Raw genomic sequence first — 19793 nt, 5'->3', positions numbered from 1 at the left:
AACGGCGTCCGAATTCCACGCTGTCTGAGCTTCACGAGCGCGCTGGCTCGCTTCCCCTGTCTGCACGTCCTAAAGCGTTTGATCAGTGCTGCTGCTCCGCCAACTACAACATTCAGTAAAACGTCCGAATAAGCGAAATCCGGTAAAAGATTTTGTGGTGTGTTCTGCCGAATGTTCAGCAGTTCATCCCTGGTAAAACTGATCGTGTTTGAGAAACAAAAAACAGGAAAAACGAACAAAAACAGTACAAACACTGGAGAGCTAAGCACCGTGGCTGCCATGTGCGGCACCATCTTTGTATTGCATATTAACCTCCTGAAGGGATGGTATACTCAAACGAAGAACGCAGTCATAAATTTGATCAGGCTAGTAGAAGATGAGGAGGAGGTGGAAGAACAATATCTACCTGGTAGTCAATCATTGTCATCTTTAGATCTCAATCATTCTATTGAGCAGCGAGTCCAAATTCAACGATTGTGTGATCCAACTCTGTTTAGGAGTCAACCGGGCAATACAAACCTTAATGCATAGGATAGTGCTTAAAGAAAATGCATAGCTGAAGCGATTGAGTTGCCGTATACCTAGTCTCGTGTAGCCAGACCTTCAGACTGACGGCAGAAGGTCTGGGACCTTTGGCCACTTTGAATGGCCAAGGCCCGCCCAAGAGGCCAAATGACTGATAGATAAAGCAACCAATCATGTTTCGTTTTGTGCCGCGTCATGTTTAGGGGTGTGGAAATGTTGCTACAATAACAGACCGGTGTGTAAAACTCTCTGACATATTTTAAAGATTCTATGCTGCGAACTTTAAATTTTTCACATACTTTTGAAAATCCAGCGTTTAGTTGATCCTGATAAGCGCTTGTCATCACAGTTGTAAACACGACGGATTTCTTCCTTCGTGAGGGGATTTGGCACCACGGCATTTTTGTTTTCAGGCAGAACGTTAAAGAATGCAACACACACATCTCCTGGAAATCCTGTATAATCTAACCAATCCGATGACGACTTCGAAACTCCTGAAGTGTTTCCAGCTAATTGTGCCATATACATATACATATTCATTCCCCATTTTTCAGCCATAGCAGCGCTATGATTTTGGGAAGGCTTTTGTTGGTCTAAATGCTACATAATTCCCCTCTTTCGAACGTTGTTGTCCGTCCAATAGACAACAGCGAGCGATGTTAAAGATGCAGAACAATCAAACACGCTCCTGCCACCCACGGCTGGGAGACAGTGGTGGCTCTCTGGCTGTTGGTTGCCTCCAGGAGTGGTTGTGCTGTCGTGGTGGATGCTGTCAGGTGGTATGCTGTGGGGATGTAGGCTGTAGCAAGGTGCGGATCCTCGAGCTGGTGCAGCAGGTGTCGAGGCAGTGTCGGCTGTCATCCTAGTGGTGATGGCAGAAGGGCAGCAGGTGGTTGTTAGCCCTCTGTTCTGATGGAACGTCACCAGAAGTCTGATGTTTGCAGTGTCGCTTTGCTTTTGTGGTGGCCCCGACTTGAGCTTGACTGAGTTGTGTCGGTAGAGGTTTCGCTGTTGGGCACGTGGGCCCGTTGCTCAATCCAACGTTGTCTGGCTGCTTCTGGGGTGTCGACTGGTTTTAAGGGATGCTCCTCCCTTGGAGGGGTCTGATGCTGTGTTGCGTCAGGCAAGGAGTCAGAAGTTTGTCTTTCGCAGTACTCCTCAGTTGAGTCTTGTTCAAGGAGCTCTTTTGCCAGTATCAGAAGCTCCTGTAACTCAGAAATAAGCGTGTCCAGCTGTCCTTGTGCAACATCTGTTTGGCACCTGTGTGAAGGGTGTGGAGGAGGATGTTGTGGGGGACTGTCGTTGGACATACCATGGTGTTCGCCGGACGAGGATGGCCTTTTCCATGGTTTCTACCAGTGGTTGGTCTGGGACCTGGGTCTGTTGCCATGGTGACAGCTCTGTCCTCTGCTGATTAGTGGCTTTCTGTAGAAGGGCCTTGCATTGTGGCAATGCTGGGTGCCTTCTGGCGCCTGCTTTGGATTCTGGGTTGTGCAGTTCAGAATCAGTGGGGTCTTACAAACACCTTTGGTAGAGGCCTTGTGCTTGTTAAAGGCCTTCTGTGTCAGGTCACACAGTTGTTGAATAGGCATTGTGGGGCAGGCCATAATGCCTATATGGTGACTTACAATGGGGTGGACGTTTCAGAGGAAAAGGCTCTTAAAGCTAGTGTCTTCCTCCATCCCAGGTTCACTGCGAGCTCCGAAGTAAGCTTGTCGAAGTCTGTGGTAGTAATCACGGGGAGTTTCATGATGGCCCTGTTCGATGGCTAAAGCAGCGACCAGTCCGTGAGGATTCAGGCCTGAGAATTCCTTTATGATGGCTTGTTTAAGCTGCTGGTAGTCCGATTGGATGTGTCCTGGCTGTCGAGCCAGGAAGCGTCGCACTTCTGGACTACAGGTGATCCAGAGTAGATAGTCTATCTTGGTGGTTCACCCTGGTCCACGACTGCAGGAAAAAGTAAATCTCTCTTAAGTAAGCGTAAACATCATGTTCTGGTGTGAATGCAGGGATGTTTCTGGCCATTCGGTTGAGGTCTTTGAGTGTCACTCCATGTGCTGTTTCAGGGCTCGCCTGAATAAATCCCTTTCCTTCTGCAGCTGCAGAGGTTTTCAGGAAGCTGACTTGTGAAATGTCAGGCAGAAGGCTTTGGCTCCCCCCTTTGTATCTGTGTACAGGAGTGAGGGGATTTGCACTGCTGGCTGTGTGACGTGCAGCAGGGTGCCTTTTATTTGAATCCATGCACAGCCGGTAGGACTGTTTCAGTTCTCTCTGAACCATGTCAAGCTCCTCGTTAATGCTGCAGAATTGCTGAGTCAGAGTTTGGACTTCAGCTCAGGCTGAATGTAGATGGCCTTCTAAGGCCTTAGTTCTGGTGTCCCTCTCATTAAGTTCCACATACGCTGTTTTTAACAGTGTCTTTGTGTGAAACGAATCCTCTTTCCAGGTCCTGTCTGGTGGCTTTTTCACACTGCGCTTGGTGTCCAGCAGCTGTTAGAGCCTTTTGAAGACTGGTGATTTCCTTCTGTTGTGCCATTCTGTAAGGTTCTTTACATCTGTTCTGTGCCTTCTCTCGCTGAGCGGGTGTCAGTTCCCTGTAGGACTCTGACTTGCAGCTTCTGTTCATTTACCTCCTGTCTGAGGTCCAGGAGATCGTGGACCCAGGAGGAGATGATGCTGGTCAGCTCCTGGTGGTTCAGGCTGGGTGTCAGGTCTCCACTTGTGTCACAGTCTCGCTGTTCCTTTCTCTGCCACTGCAGGTTGTTGGCTGCTTTAGGCTGAAGGATGTCCATCACCGTGCTCTGCCGGGTTTTCAGGTGGTCCTGGTGAGCTGGCAGGGCTGGATGTCTGTGGAATGTCTGAGACACACTGGCACACTTGGGAGAACACCAGAGAGAGAGAGAGGCAGAGGGCAAGTGCAAGTACGTACAGAATCGTTAGGCTATCTGTATGGGGAACGGCTCTGTAGGCCGTGTAAGGTGTGAATAGCTGGTGAGGGGCAGCTAGTGAGGTAGGGTGCTAAGAACGCAAGGAGAGGGTTTGAGTAACTTTGTTGACTAGGCTGTAGGTCAGGGGTCAGCTAATGTCCGGGCTATACGTGTGGTCAAACTATTACTCAAAGCACGGTAACACTTTAGAATAATGGTCCGTTGTTAACAAGTAACTATGCAGGAAGTAATAGGTAGTACTACATTAACACTCAACTTAATACTGTTAACTAATAGAGAAGCAAGATTAACTAAGCAGTAAGTAATAGCAAATTTAGGAGAAAGGTAGTTCCTTATTAGATATGAGATAATTATTAAATAAAAATCTCCTCATTGAGAACTACTTGTGAACTATGACCAATTAATAAAGAATAACCAATTAATTACTAATCACAACAGTAACATCTTAAAAGTGAACAATTGGATTCTTTGTAGAAATTAATTTATGAATATGATATCCCCCAAATAAGTCAGCTACAGTTTGAAATTGTGACTTCTACTCTTACCAAAGGATGGATGTTCTCTGTTTATTTCAATCAAAAACAGAGAATAATAATAAAAACGATAATTCACTTAAAAATGTTAATTAGGAAGTGATGCTGACAAGCTCATGATTGAATTAGTTCACAATTATGAATTCTGTTTTATGTCAGTTCAATATGTATCCCACTCCAAATGATCTACTGGTAGAATATCACTAGTGCCTCACACAAATGTATGACTGTATCATGTGTCATATATAAAACATTACATAACTTATTAATTTGTTTGAGTAATTACTGAGGGGTTAACATGTTTTTCACTTTAAAATAATGGTCCAGATCACTAGTAGTTCCTTAGTAGCACTTTAGCTTTGAAGTGAAAAATACATGAACCCCTCACTAATTACTCAAAGGTTAGCTTGTCAGCCTTCAGGAACTACTAGTGATCTGGACCATTATTTTAAAGTGAAATTATTTTAACCACTCAGTAATTACTAAGTAATTTAATCCGTTATTTAACATATTTAAATCTGACACATAGTGTACATTCATACATTTGTGTGAGGCACTAGTGATATTTTACCAGACACTGTAATCTGGAATATGCTGTTTTGTGCTTAACACAATATAAATGCAGTCGATGCCTTCATTAAGGATGTGAATTGCTTTTGTCAAGAGAACATCATTTATATTCAAGAAAAGTCCTCCCCAGCCTACTGTCACTAAAATACTGAACTGACACAAACTAGAGCTCATAATTGTTAACCAATTCAAACACATTTTTAAATTAATTATTTTTATTATTATTATTCTGTGTTTTTGATTGAAATAAACGGAGAACATCCATCCTTTGGTAAGAGTAGAAGTCACAATTTCAAACTGTAGCTGACTTATTTGGGGGATATCATATTCATAAATTAGTTTCCACAAAGAACCCAATTGTTCACTTTTAAGACGTTACTGTTGTGATTAGTAATTAATTGGTTATTCTTTATTAATTGGTCATAGTTAACAAGTAGTTCTCAATGAGGAGATTTTTATTTAATAATTATCAAATATCTAATAAGGAACTACCTTTCTCCTAAATTTGCTATTACTTACTGCTTAGTTAATCTTACTTCTCTATTAGTTAACAGTATTAAGTTGAGTGTTAATGTAGTACTACCTATTACTTCCTGCATAGTTACTTGTTAACAACGGACCATTATTCTAAAGTGTTACCCAAAGCACTAATGGTTGACAGGTTTGGTCACTATGAAGGTATCAAATAAACAAAACTGAAATTAAAATCAGAAAGAGACAGAGGGAGAAAGAAGGGCTTTCCTTATTTAGTTTAAGCTAGGAGATATGACTAAGCAGATGTCACTTGTTCAAAGGAATGTAGCAGGGTCATAAAACCTAGGGAGACTGTTGGCTACGCTAGCAGGGACACATCAACCACTTCAAGGTAAACAAACAGAAACAATAGGTAGTGTTTCTAGTCTGCTCAGGGCCCTGATGTAAGATGGTAATAGAAAAGACAGGAATTAGGCTACTAATAACCTGTACAGCTCATTAAGGGGACAACAGTTGCTAGAACTCCTCTAATCCTATGCCGAGAGGGAAGATGGTGATGGTCAAATAACTAAAATAAGGTAAGGGTAAAATGAAAATGCCCTAATAGCTTTAGGAAACTAAAAGGAATAAAAACATTAAAAAAAAATAAAAATAAACAAATTAATTTAATTAAATCTCGGATTTAATTAAAATCAACTTAGCTGAATTGGTACATTCAAGCTAAACAAAGGTAAATTAATGAAATAAAATCAAGAAGAGATAGAATAAAGTCGAGAAAAAAAAAAAAATAAAATAAAACGAATAGAACCAATGTATGTGAGGAGGGGCCAACCTGAATCTAAACAGAAGGTAATAGCACAAACAGGAAGTGTAAACAAGAGTGAGGGGGAGAGAGAGAGGAGTTGTTCAAACTTTCCACTTTACACTCACACAGTGTTAGTTAGTCGGATGCTAACAGCTAGCAGTTGAGGTAAAGGGCTTAGCTTAGATGCCTGTGCGGCTGTTACAGTGTTAGCTTTGGCTAAACTCAGTGGTTTGTTTACACAAGGGTCTGGGACGTGTGTGCTGTTATCAGATTGAACCGGAAGAGGCTGCTCTCAACTTCCATGATCAGACGTTGCTAAGAGACCGATGCAAGTTTACAGCACGCGCAAGTGGAACAGAACTTGCACTGCTGTAAACATGCATGGGAACTCACGCGCAGTCAGTTATGACGTTTCGCATACAATTTCTTTCACAAATCAAAACAGCACATTCACTTTACAGACAATGGCAAAATTACTAGTTAGCTAGTCTAGAATTACACCATTAATTCACTGTTCAATTGCATCACTTCAATGACTACAGTGATACGCGATGGTTACAAGAAGGCCTTAACTCTGGGAGATGAGGAACATCGCTCAAATCACCATTTAACTAAATATCCTGTAGCAAGGTTTCTTCGTTGCCCAGTTTTGATATCACTGCAAGTGGGGTTTCTTCGCCACGCAGATTAATTTGTGCCGCTAATCTGAGATTCCTTCGTCAGAGAAGATTTACACATTTAAAGCTGAAATGGGGATATGTTCGCCCAAAATCAGATTAATTTAATCTGGTACAATCTATACGCGCTGCTAATCTGAGATTTCTTCGTCAGAGAAGGTTTACGCTCTACTAACAACAGAAATTAGTATTCCTTCGCTAATATCAGGTTAGCTCCTTATCGTACGATTTAAACATGCATTATAGCATTGATAAACTTTCTACTGCTCGTAGTAAGGTGCATTCAAGCTATAGTCTATCTGATTTTAGCCGTTAATAAAATTGAGACAAACACACAAGTTTGATACTGGGTCTGCTTGCAAATAATGTTTAAACAATTACCCGCATTCTCCACCATCTGTAGCAAATTAGCTTAAAAGGGAATTGTATATAAATAATTACAATTAATTATGATTAATCACAATTATTTATATCGGCTGACAGTAATAACTGTAGCAGAATTAAATTGCCATCAACTGATCTGTTCGTCCAGCGACCATTCAGTGGAAGTTCATATCAACTATAAGAAAGGATATTTTCATGGCCACAGAAAATACTTTCCTAAGTATTAATGCATTAGAGCATGTAGTGAGGATCGAAAATCGTAAAGGGACATTAATTTGCAAGGCAGAACCAGAAACTCATGTAATTTGTGCACACAACCTTTATTAACTAAACGCTAACACACATAACTAATCTAAACAAACAAACAAACATACGTACACTCACGCGTATATACAAAAGGGGAGCTAAAGTGGATGAATGAAGCCATTAGAGAAAACAGAATGCAGTTATGGAAAGAGTCAGTTAACCACCTGAGTAAAACCATCAGCGCCGTTTATAATGGGGTATATAACTTATTTTAAACCTCCGTTTAGTTTAGTTAGATGTACCATACTTGCACTTCCATGGCTGTTGGCGTGTGTCTGGAATGCAGTCTCGGATGAAAAGTCTTGATGGTTTCAAGGTTTTGGACTCACGATCACGTTCTTCCGGGTTGAAGAGTGATGAATTCCAAAGATGTTATTCTGGTTCTGAGGTCCGAGGAGCTTTGGTTGAATGGAAAGTCAAGGCTGCAAGGCCTGGCGCAAGACTTAATGATCCAGAAGAGTTCTAGCTCACATCCTTCTAGGATCTAACGGAACCGCAGACTGGGATATGTTGGAGCCCACTGGGCACGCCGGTACCGGCTCAGGCTCTCCACACGGGCAGCAATCCAGAGATTTAGCAGTACAGCTTTTGCAGAAGAGAGTGCGCGGAACTGTGCGTGAGCCCTTTAAGGTCTGCGAAGAGTCACACCTCTCAGGATGGGCTTGACCAATGAGAGAGGCTGAATTTCCAAGCGGGAGTTTGGAAATACTGGGGGGTTTTATGACCCTTTGTCTGAGAGCATGGTAATTAGCAAAGGGGTTGGATTGGAAGTTGTTATACAAACTATTAAAGATTCTTAGGACATTAATATGTTGCATAGGTATCAACATGTAATATTCACTCTCAATTAGATCATCCGAAGACGAATTGATAGAGACCAGACATGTTACAGTTAGAGTGATATTAACTAGTGATCTGTCATAAGCATGCATAAAACAGTATATAATACACACAAACATATACAAGAACAGTAATAATATACACAGTGACCTGAATGATGTGTGTTTGTTCAAAGAAAGGTTTTTCTATGAATTAATTAGAGAAGAGTCCATTTTTATAGCATAATGTCTTTCCTATAGGAAAGAGGTAGTGAGATGCTCTGCATTTGCATTCCTTTGAGCAATAAAACTAGTGTTATCTGATGGGTTGCCATGGGACTGGGGGCCTGAAGTCCTTGACAGTCCTACTGGCACCGGGTATGTGTATTGGGTGAGGGGTCTGTGACTATTTGTTAATCTAATAACTAATTGATTTGTTAAATCAAATGCAAAATTGTGTGTCTGATTGGTCTAAATGCTAAATTCTTCAGACTGATGCGTCGGATGTAGAGTTAGGAGCTGTCTTGATGCAGGAGGAAAATGGAGAGAGACACCCGGTGGTGTATCTAAGTCAGAAACTATTTAAACGGGAAAGTAGGTATTCCATGGTGGAAAAGGAATGTCTAGCTTTGAAATGGGCCCTTGATTCATTGAAGTAATATTTACTGGGCCGGGATTTCGTGATTGAGACAGACCATAAAGCCTCGAAATGGTTGAGTAATATGAAAGATACAAATTCTCGATTGACGCGGTGGTTTCTCTCAATACAGCAGTTTCGTTTTGCAGTGAAGCATCGCCCGGGGGTTGAAAATGTAGTTGCTGACTTTCTTTCCCGTTCGCTGGGTGAAAGTGCTTATGTGGGGGGAAATGTGATGACTGAGGCCACACATAAATGTATTTGATTTAAGTGTTATAAATGTTTGTTTTGATAAGTTGATTGTTTATGTATTGGTTTTGATGTGTTTTGTTTTCTATTTTTCGCTTCCTTTGTAAATTTGTATTTATTTTAGTACATTTCTTTTGTTTATTTGTCTAAATATTTATGCTCCAAGTTAGGTAGTTTATGTTGTCGTCTTTATCCCTAAAGGAGGACAGGTAGCTCCTAATAATTATTTTCTGTTCGCTGCAGTGCAAGCTGATGAATGGAAGGTTATGTGAATGGAAGACAAATTATGTGATTCTTTATTTACATGATTTGTTATAGTGTATAAGTGAATATGATTTATGGATGGTATTAATTGTATTTTGTTCTAAATCCGATGTGAATTCATCTAATTTAGGTAAAGTCATTTGAATGTATTTGTGTGTGGGTGACCCCTTTGTCATTTGTTAATGGTACAGTCCAGTTAATATAAGGGCTGGGTTTTGTTTGTTAAGGGAGTTTTTTTTTTTTGGCTTGGGGATCCCAACTGTTAACATCTGAGCCTTGGAAATAATAAAGACCTGAATGTTTGCAAGTCATGCTTCCTGCATTTATTGGGCGAATCCTGACAAGGGGGTGATTTTGGACACAGCCTTAGTAATTCTGAAGACATTGATTAGCTTGTTCAGTTGTGTTTGATTAGGGTTGGAGCTGAAATCTGCAGGACTGCTGCTCTCTAGGATCGAACTTGCCTACTCCTGATTTAGGATCAGGGTGGCCAACTCTGTCCTGCAGAATCTCGAATCAAACACACCTGCAAAATCGAACCAAAGTCTTTAGGATTATAAAATTACCGGCAGATGTGTTTGATTTCAGATGAAACTTAGAATTGTTGAAACTTAATTAAGGCGAGGCTTTTATCCAAAGCAAATTACTGTTGACAATAATACAAGCTAAAGCAGTTAATTGAGGGGAGACCAATGAATTAGTGCTACTGTACATACAAAATTTCTTTACTTACCAGTTAAGTGCATTGCTGAAGGGTTTGTGTAATGTTAAAAATAAATAATAATTAAATGCTGAATGTGTAATTATTTTGTGGCACTGCACACATTATATTTGTTGTTCTAACTACTGTGCATAATAGTAGCAAGGGCATTGTGTAACCTATAGAGAAACAAATCAACCAGCAAAGGTCACTGCTCAGTCCCCCAGTTTGACAGAAGTGTCTGTGGGTTCTTTGGGTTCATTGGCAGTCACTAGTTTATCTGGTAAACTATTATCAAGTGGCTGTCATGCAGGTGCAGTTGAAAGGTGCAATTTAAGTTCTTTTTGTAACACTGCAATCTCTCTGCAGGATATCGAGGATCACATCGCCTTTGTAATCACTGTCCCCACTGCGCTGGCTATTTTCCTCACTATCTTTGTTCTGGTCTGCATCGAGTCCATCTTCAAGAAGCTGCTCCGAGTTTTCTCCTTAGTGATCTGGGCCTGCCTGGTTGCCATGGGTTACCTCTTTATGTTTTTTGGAGGAATCATCTGTCCCTGGGATCAGGTAAGACGAGTGCATTATCGGCTACCTAAGGTTGTTTTCAGTCATAGGCCTTTTACCTGATACATCTCAGATGGTGTATTCTTGAGAATCAGTGGGAACGAGTAACATGAGAATAACTGGAAGGAGAAATAACACAATTCTTTAGTCAAAAAGGAAGGTGTATGCACACTGATATATGGGACAGCCTCTAGTGAACAAATGGAACTGTGGATCAGAGTCACCTTTACTAGGCAATTTAGCATTTTTCAAGTCAGCTGCTTTCCTGTGATGCACAGAAATGATTTTAAGAGAGAGCTCCATACCAGAATTAAGTGAGAAGGCCAGATAATTCTTATTGAAAATGAAACAATTCCAGATAGATAAAATATTTGTGAAGAAAGTGGAGAACAGGAAAAAAAAAAAGAATTATTTATATATTCAATTTTACATCAGGGATACTGTTTTACCCCAATACCAGTTCTCATGGAAGACTCTGAAACTGTGATCAGTAATAATGGCAAGTCAGTAATAAGTGGCAAGAATTGGCAAGTCAAGCTTTTATTTATTTACTAATTTATTTTTAACTGAATCTATTCATCTGTGTTTTATATCAGTTCATCTTTGTAAGTAGCTTTCCCAAGCAATTATAACCCATCAGATGTTTATTTTCTTTGAATTTTTAACCTGTCCAAACGCATGATAAAATTGAACCCTGTTCAGTGTATTATTGTCAGGTGTAAAGATGTAACTGTAAAACGTTTTTACTTGACAAAAGCATTTTATTTTGATTATATAAAGTATATTTGTGCTATTCCCATAGCAGCTGAGCCACCCCATGTTTGACCTGCAAGTCCAGTGAGGATAATTACGTTCAACATTAATCAAAATGCTGCAAATGTGTGACTAGACCTGGGAATTAAGATAGCAATCAGAAGCCTGGCCTAGCTATTCTGCACATTCCTATTACAGATGAATAATTTACTCTTCAAGGAAAGAAAATAGAAATAAGTAAATAAATAAACAATCTTCTGCCATTAGTTGGGTCAAATTTAATAAAAATCTTTGAATGGAGAATATAAGGAGCTAATGATATGCTGTGTTAAAATAAGACTCAATGTTTGTCGCTGACATATTGTATCTCTGGAGTAGGTGACATATGGTGAAAGACAAACAAGGCTAATGTCAGACGTGTAAGGAGGGATGACTTCCTGTGTTAGTCAATATCTCTGCTTGGTTCCAGATTAAGGGCAGATAGAGACATTCTCAATACATAGACCCCATCTGAATCCTCTATACAGCAAATGCTCCACTTTTTTCACAAAATAAAACTGTCATATTCACTAACCACTTGTAATCCAGATTAGTTTTCACTGGTGTAGTGCTGTGAGTATGGAAAATTCTGAATGCAATTTAGGCTTATTATAGAGTCCCGTATAAGCCCTAAGGACTGTTCACCCTAATGTTCACACACTAGTGAAGTCCACACTACATCTATAATGATAACGACACAGAAGAATATCACTTGAATCTTTTTTTTTTTCAGCTGATGAATGATAAAAACATTGACAGCCAATCAGAATCCACCTGGCATTAAAGAGATTGAGTATTTAAAGTGGAAGATGACATAACACACAATAAACAAAACGTTATCCTTCTTTGGTGTGGACACTAATATAGTTATATTATAGTTATCTTTATATTTATCCTTCTTGGTGTGAATTGCCCTTTACAGTGTCTAGCCAGATGTGACAGCCACATGGCACATGCAGTAAAAGACCAGAGGCCGTTTTGTTTTTTGCTTTTTTGAATGGATGTCAATGGAGGAGAGCCTTCACTATGCTGAATAATCAGCTTTTTAGAGGAAACAGCTTATCGTTTAATGAATCGACAGCCTATCTGCTAATCTTCAATATTTTTTACACTAAACAATACTTTTGGATTGAACTATTTTTAGAGTTTACCATGAAAAAAAATGCAGTTTTATAAGAGAAGTCACTGACTTTTTGCGACAGGTGGGATTCAGCTTATGGCACTTCCAATTCATTCCTATGGTATCTATAAAGGGTGACTGAGTGCCGTACAATTATAACTGAAATTCAATGACATCAAGACTGTATTGTGATTGGTTATTAAGGCACACGTGATCCGAGTTAGCCGTTACGACTTCTCCAGTAAGTAATACAAACCCTCTCATCTCCCTATAGTAAGACAGTCTCTGCTGCAAGACCTGTATTGGATGTGTCTGATAAGGGAGACATACAAAATGTGCAGTGCTTTGTATGTGTTCAGGGCCGTTTCTAGCCATTTTGATGCCCTAGGCGAAATCCCTATTCCACCTGGATGATGCGACGGCAGCCATAGTGCGCCAGAATGCCCACCACACACCAGCTTATTGGTGGAGAGGAGACAGAGTGATGAAGCCAATCAGCAGATATGGGGATTGTTAGGAGGCCATGATGGTCACAGGCCAATGGGCGAATTTGGCCAGGATGCTGAGGTCACACCTCTACTCTTTTCGAAAGACATCCTGGGATTTTTAATGACCACAGAGAGTCAGGACCTCGGTTTAATGTCTCATCCGAAGGACGGTGCTTTTTACAGTATAGTGTCCCCATCACTATACTGGGGCGCTAGGACCCACACAGACCACAGAGTGAGCACCCCCTATTGGTCTCACTAGCACCTCTTCCAGCAGCAACCTAGTTTTCCCAAGAGGTCTCCCATCCAGGTACTGAGCAGGCTCAATCCTGCTTAGCTTCAGTGAGTAACCAGTCTTGGGCTACAGGGTGACATGGCTGCCGACAACGTGTAACAATCCCTAGTTGCTAAGAAATTGTCATCACACAAATTAATTTTATTACATCTGGATTTGGATACATGTTTAGATATTATCAATAGCTACATTTTCACTTTATCTGTTTTTTTTTTTTTTTTGTTCAATTGTTTTGTTGTTGTTGTGTCAGTTATTGCATTATTTCAGTCAAATCTATAAAACCTTTTGTTACCCCAAACTACACATGACTATAAAAGCCTGATCAGTGACATAAAAGTAATCAGAATGCAGCTACTTGTTCTTTTATTACACATTGATGCGTGAAGTTCCCCTTTAAATAACGTGATGCTCTGCCCTCTATATGCATGACGCTACTCCGCTGTTGGAAGTGAACGATTTTTTTTTTTTTTTGGAAGCAAATTAATTGTTTCAGCATTTCGACACTTCCACAAGGATGCGTTAAATTTGACAAAGCGGTTTAATAAAGTAGCCTATGTATTGATCTTAATTGTATTGATTTTAATTGGCTGTAAAAGTTTTATATGGGAATATTACACTTTTAGTGTAATCAAATTTTGCTAATATTTTTTGTTGGACAATAATTGTGACACATGTAGACGTAAATGTATTTTTATGATTGCAGTAACTATAAAGTGACTATTGTAATGGGCTATTCAAAATAGCCTAATACAGTTAGACTGAGCTTTTGTTTTTTTGCATTTTTTTGTTTAGTGAATTTAACTTTTAGATTGCAATGTTGCAATGTTATAATGTAATGTGATTTTACCTTTTTTTTTTTTCTTTTTTTTTTGTGCATAATCTATACCATAGCCCTCATGCTTACATTCACTATATTTGTCTTCATAGTCTTTGACATTGTTTCAATAGACAACATTAGGCGGGATATGAAATAGCATTTAAAAAAAAAAAAAGGTTTTGGGGGGTTTTGGAGTATTTGTTCATTTTGATTTGTGGCCACACACATCTTGGCCTCTAAAACAAAAGCATTTAACATTGTATTTTTGCAGACCTAAACTGTGTTTATTGCCCTGTACATGGAGGTGATCAATGTGATTTCAGCTTTCATCTCTAACAGCTCTGAGGTTACTCAGACGTCAAAGGTTATTTTAATGCTTCAGTGGGCAGCTCTCTTAAAGACTAATCTTCTTCTCAGCCACATACTGCTGCAATTGCTCTGTGGCCCCCTTAACTCTTCCACCATTAAAAGGTCTGTTCTCTGGGATGATTTGCAGTGGTACAGTGACCTGTACACAGCTATATGGGCACACATTTTCTGGGATCGCTTGGCATCAAAGGGAAATGCCAGTGCCAGCTGCTGCTGGAATCCTCAGTGATAGTGGAAAGCATGAATCCAGACACCTTCTTTGGCTCTTCCCAGGTGTCAGGTCACAGCTAGTGCACACATTTTTGGTAATTACAATTGAAGTTGCATTTGAAATGTCAAGAGGAATAATGCATCTATTAGAGCACTTCTTTCTGTAAGCTCCCTTCATCTCAAGTCAGATGCGTGAAGACAGGTCACTGAAAGGTCTCCCCTCTCACACAATTAAAATATCTGTACCACTAATGTTTGGTAACCTTGGTGTTAATGTTGCAGAGGGCATTTCGTTTCCCTGAGAAACAAGATGAGACAAGCCCAAAGGCAGGTAATTAATTAGGCTCTTTTGTATGTAGGTAACAATGAAAAACAATAAATTAAGCAATGATTAAAAAGGTTGCTTCTGAATGTACATTCCACTTCATTTAGATTACAAAGCTCATTAAGATGCTTGGATGCTCTTCTATCTCTCTGTGTGAAAACATCTAGTCCATTGTTGTTAGCCTATGGTACTGTTAAAGCTGAGATGCATAGTAATTTCCCAGCGACATTACAGAATCAGAATCAGATCAGAATCAGAATGAGCTTTATTGCCAGATATGTTTACACATATGAGGAATTTGTTTTCGTGACAGAAGCTTCCACAGTGCAACAGAATGACAGCGACAGAACAAAAAACACAGATAAAAAAAAGAATAAAAAATAGAACAAGTAAATAAGGAATAAAAATATACAAATCGACAATTGTATGTACAGGGATATATAACAATATACAGTTATTGTACTGTTACAGTACAGGTATATTATGTGCCAATTGAAATGTAGACTAAGTGTGTGTGTTAGATAAATAAGTGTAAGGGAATAAACTGTTTCTGTGCCTGGCCATTCTGGTGCTCAGAGCTTTGTAGTGTCGACCAGACAGCAGCAGTTCAAAGAGGGAGTGTGCTGGATGTGAGGGGTCCAGAGTGATTTTGCAAGCCCTTTTGCTCACTCTGGATGAATACAGCTCTTGGAGAGTGGGGAGGGTTGTACCAATGATTCGCTCAGCAGTCCAGACTACCCTCTGTAGTCTTCTGAGGTCAGATTTGGTAGCTGAGCTGAACCAGACAGTTATTGAAGTGCAGAGGACGGATTCAGTGATGGCGGAGTAGAACGGTTTCAGCAGCTCCTGTGGCAGGTCGAATTTCCTCAGCTGGCGAAGGAAGTACAACCTCTGCTGGGCCTTTTTAACAATGGAGTCTATGTGAATGTCCCACTTCAGGTCCTGGGAGATGGTGGTGCCCAGGTACCTGAATGTAACTGTCGTTACAGTGCTGTTCATGATGGTGAGTGGGGGGAGAGCAGGGGGGTTTCTCCTGAAGTCCACGATCATCTCCATTGTTTTGAGTGTGTTGTTCTCCAGGTTGTTAAGACTGCACCAGACAGCCAGCTCCTTAACCTCCTGTATGTAAGCAGACTCGTCACCGTCCTGAATGAGGCCGATAAGTGTGGTGTCGTCTGCAAACTTCAGGAGCTTGACAGAGAGGTCTCTAGATGTGCAGTCGTTGGTGTAGAGGGAGAAGAGCAGTGGGGAGAGGACACAACCCTGGGGGGCGCCAGTGCCAATCGTACGGGTGTTGGATGTGCATTTTCCCAGCCTCACTAGCTGCTGCCTGTCTGTCAGGAAGCTGGTGATCCACTGACAGATGGAGGTGGGCACGGAGTGCTGAGTTAGATTGGGCAGGAGGAGGTTTGGAATGATCATGTTAAAAGCTGAGCTGAAGTCCACAAACAGGATCCTCACATAAGCCCCCCGTCTGTCTAGATGTTGCAGAACATAATGCAGTCCCATGTTGACTTGCATCGTCCACAGGCCCGTTTGCTCTATAGGCAAACTGTAGAGGTTCCAGTAAGGGTCCAGTAATGTCCTTCAGGTGGGCCAGCACCAGTTTTTCAAAAGACTTCATGACCACAGACGTTAGAGCCACAGTTCTGTAGTCATTTAGTCCTGTAATTTTGGATTTCTTTGGGATGGGGATGATGGTGGAGCGTTTGAAGCATGAAGGGACTTCGCACAGCTCCAGTGATCTGTTGAAGAGCTGTGTTAAGATGGGGACCAGCTGGTTAGCAGGATTTCAGACAGACTGGTGTAACAATCTGGACCTGGTGCTTTTTTCCTTTTCTGCTTCCGTAAGACCTGGCACACCTCGTCTTCGCTGATCTGAATTGCAGGTGTGGGGGAGAGGGGGGTTGCTGGAGATGTTAATGGTTGTGTGGAGAGGTCACTGGAAGAGAATTGAATCCTTATTTTTTCAGAATAACTCCTCTTTGCCACTGTGATCTCATTTTCCAGTGTGTATTTGGCCTGTTTATACAAGACTTTGTCCCCCATTCCTGAAAGCATCATCTTTGGCCTGACGGTGCTGTCTCAGTTTTGCAGTGAACCACAGTTTGTTGTTGTAGGTTAAATGAGTCCTGGTAGGAATGCATATATCCTCACGGAAACTGATATTAGATGTTATAGTCTCTGTGAGCTTGTCCAGATCGGTGGCAGCATCTTCAAAAACAGTCCAATCAGTGAGGTGGAAACAGGCTTGTAAATCCCGATCTGCTTCATTAGTCCATCTTTTAACAGTCCTTAAAACAGGTTTAGCTGATTTCATTACTTAACAAAGAAGTTGCTTTAAAGACCCATGAAATGCCTTGATGAGCACAGTTTTCTTTCATGAATTTACTTCAAAAGTTTTTAAATAGCCAATGGTATTAAGCATATGTTATTCTGAGGGAGGGCATTTGACATTCTAAATCTAGAGAGCATTTGATTGGACAAAAATGTCCATATCCTCATTGTGAGATGTGTCATTAAATATTTTTGGTCCATATTTGTATTAGATGGCTTTTACTTAATTTAAATGGGTCAACTCTTAGGAATATCCTACACTACATTATTGTAAAGAGAGCACTAAAGCTAACAGTCATGGTCTAAAAGCTTCACAACAAAGCTGCACACAAAATGTTAATATTTTGACACGTATATGGTTCTCCTGTTGTTCTGGATAGCACCTCCACCTCCAAAGTTCCATTTTTGAAAAAAATAATAAATAAATAAATACTTCAGTAACTGATAAGACTGTACACTAACAACCAATATGTAGCAACATGTTTGAGCCATAGAGGAAGTCAGAAACCAACCAACAAAGAGTCTCTAGTGTACACCATAGCTCAGCTGCTGCTTTAAATGCAGAGAGGCTTTTACGTCATCTGAGTCGTGCTGGCTGCAGGGAAAAGAAAAGAGTTCCAGATTATCCTCCATCACAGTAAGGCTTGATAATCTGCCACAGTCAACACTTATTATTCTATGAGTTTGCAGTAAATGTTCTCAATAAATTGCTCCGGATAACCTCTGATAGCCTTTAAGTTTTTTTTTTTTTTGTATTAAAGTATGTATAAAAATAACAACTATATTGTACATTTAGATTACATAAATGACATGGAATCTTCCATCCAATTGTTATTGTGTTCTCATCCATTTATTCATTCAATTTCATGTCCATTTATTCAAAAAATTTGTTTCCAGTCTTTGATTTCCTGTTCTACTTCAGTTTGATATTGAGCAGTCTATTGAGCTAAATAGAGGAATAATCCAATCATATTTTTTTTTTTATTACGTAGTAGGGATGTGTATTCTTCATAAAAACCCACGGTGACGCAGGTGTCACAAACACTGGTGATTATCTGGAACAGTCTTTTTAAAGCATTATCCCTCACTTTCAACTCAGGAAGTCCCTAAGTGACATATAATGAACACCCAAGTTCAGTCATGTGACAATTTGTGCATTTTTTGTTGCCAATGGCAACCTTACCAAAATGGTGTCCTGTCTGGTTAGCACGTTAAAGTGTCAGCAATTTTTAAAAACGCTTGTCTTTGTTACAAAAGGTATGTTTCAACACATGTAACAATTCTAATGTTTTAATAACGTATCCTAGATTACTCTTAACCTGATTTTAATACATTTCTTGAACACACTGATATAAAACAAATTACAAAGATATTGTGGTGACATATGTCACATCGGGCTATTAACCTTATAAAAGTAGGTGGAATTTTGATGTGACGTATTTGTCACATTAAGAAAAATGGTAATGAACTGCTCAATTAATTTAGCTGATTAAATTATTTTCTGCTGCTCATTTCAAAGCATATTTTAACAAATCTATGTGCATGTTTAACATGTTGACCTCCAGTGTGAGGTAGTTTTTTATTTTTATTCAGTTTGCACATTTTCGAGTTGTGAAAAAATTAAAATCTAAAACTTAATTTCTGGTTAAACCATATACCTGAAAAGGTAGAATTTTGATATGTTACAAAAGAGTTGTAAAATTTAATGGTCACAGTTATGTGGTTTTGAAATATGTTATGGCAAAGCAAATAAAATGCAAAAACTATATTACTTCTGAAAAAGGTTTTTGTTTTATCTTCCCAGAAAAGTAATCATTTTGATACAGGTTGTGGATAAGCAAATAAAAAAAAAAAATCTGTTATTTAGCAAAAAAAATAAATAAATAAAATGTTTTTTTTTTTTTCAATTGAGAAATAAACACCCAATGTAACATATGTAACATGAAAAATGTATCATAAACGCCCAGTGTCATATATATGTAACATTACAGATCTTTCACAAGGAGGGATTGTATTTCAAAAACAACTGCAGAAACATGTTATAAGTGGTCCATTTGGTCTGTTTTATATGCCCCATAATTTTCCTATAAGGAGAAATTGGTCTGGGTTCTTATGGGTTAAAGACCTAGAACAGGGGTCGCCAAACTTGGTCCTGGAGGGCCGGTGCCCTGCAGAGTTTAGCTCTAACTTGCCTCAACATACCTGCCTGGAAGTTTCAAGTATGCCTAGTAAGACCTTGATTTGCTGGTTCGGGTATGTTTGATTAGGCTTGGAGCTAAACTCTGCAGGACACTGGCCCTCCACCGTGTCTGGTGACCCCTGACCTAGAATGATGGTCTCTACCTTGTATCATTAGTGCTTTCATACATCACTCAGTCCATTTTTTTGCAATTTATAAATTGCATTAATCATTTCAGGAACAAACAAATTTCATCCCATTTTAATTCAAGGCAGCTAATACGACAAGCCTCTTCCGCATGTTCAATACCATGACAGGTTTCCAGACATATCTTACTGAGAGTCTGCTCCTAGCTTATAAGTAGATTCTACACACAACAGCCTGGATGGAAAAATCAATATTTACTT

General features: G+C 39.8%; 1 protein-coding gene across 5 annotated transcripts in view; it reads left to right on the top strand.

The window, feature by feature from the left end:
* The window catches only part of adcy2a (adenylate cyclase 2a), a 174576-nt gene that overhangs the window by 15672 nt on the left and 139111 nt on the right, over positions 1–19793 (top strand). For 4 of the 5 annotated variants that reach the window (XR_009266354.1, XM_058746795.1, XM_058746793.1 and 1 more), the window contains one exon: positions 10260–10457. The exons of the other annotated variant lie outside the window; for it this stretch is intronic. Coding sequence is in view for 3 of the 4 variants with exons in the window: in XM_058746795.1 (XP_058602778.1) it covers positions 10260–10457 (198 nt within the window). In the remaining variant the exon portion in view is untranslated. The remainder of the gene's footprint in view (positions 1–10259; positions 10458–19793) is intronic. 5 annotated transcript variants of the gene reach the window in all.

Source organism: Onychostoma macrolepis, chromosome 16 (genome assembly GCF_012432095.1).
Source record: "Onychostoma macrolepis isolate SWU-2019 chromosome 16, ASM1243209v1, whole genome shotgun sequence".
NCBI lineage: Eukaryota > Metazoa > Chordata > Actinopteri > Cypriniformes > Cyprinidae > Onychostoma > Onychostoma macrolepis.
The sequence above is the reverse complement of the archived record's forward strand: the minus strand, read 5'-3'. Positions and strand labels throughout refer to the sequence as shown.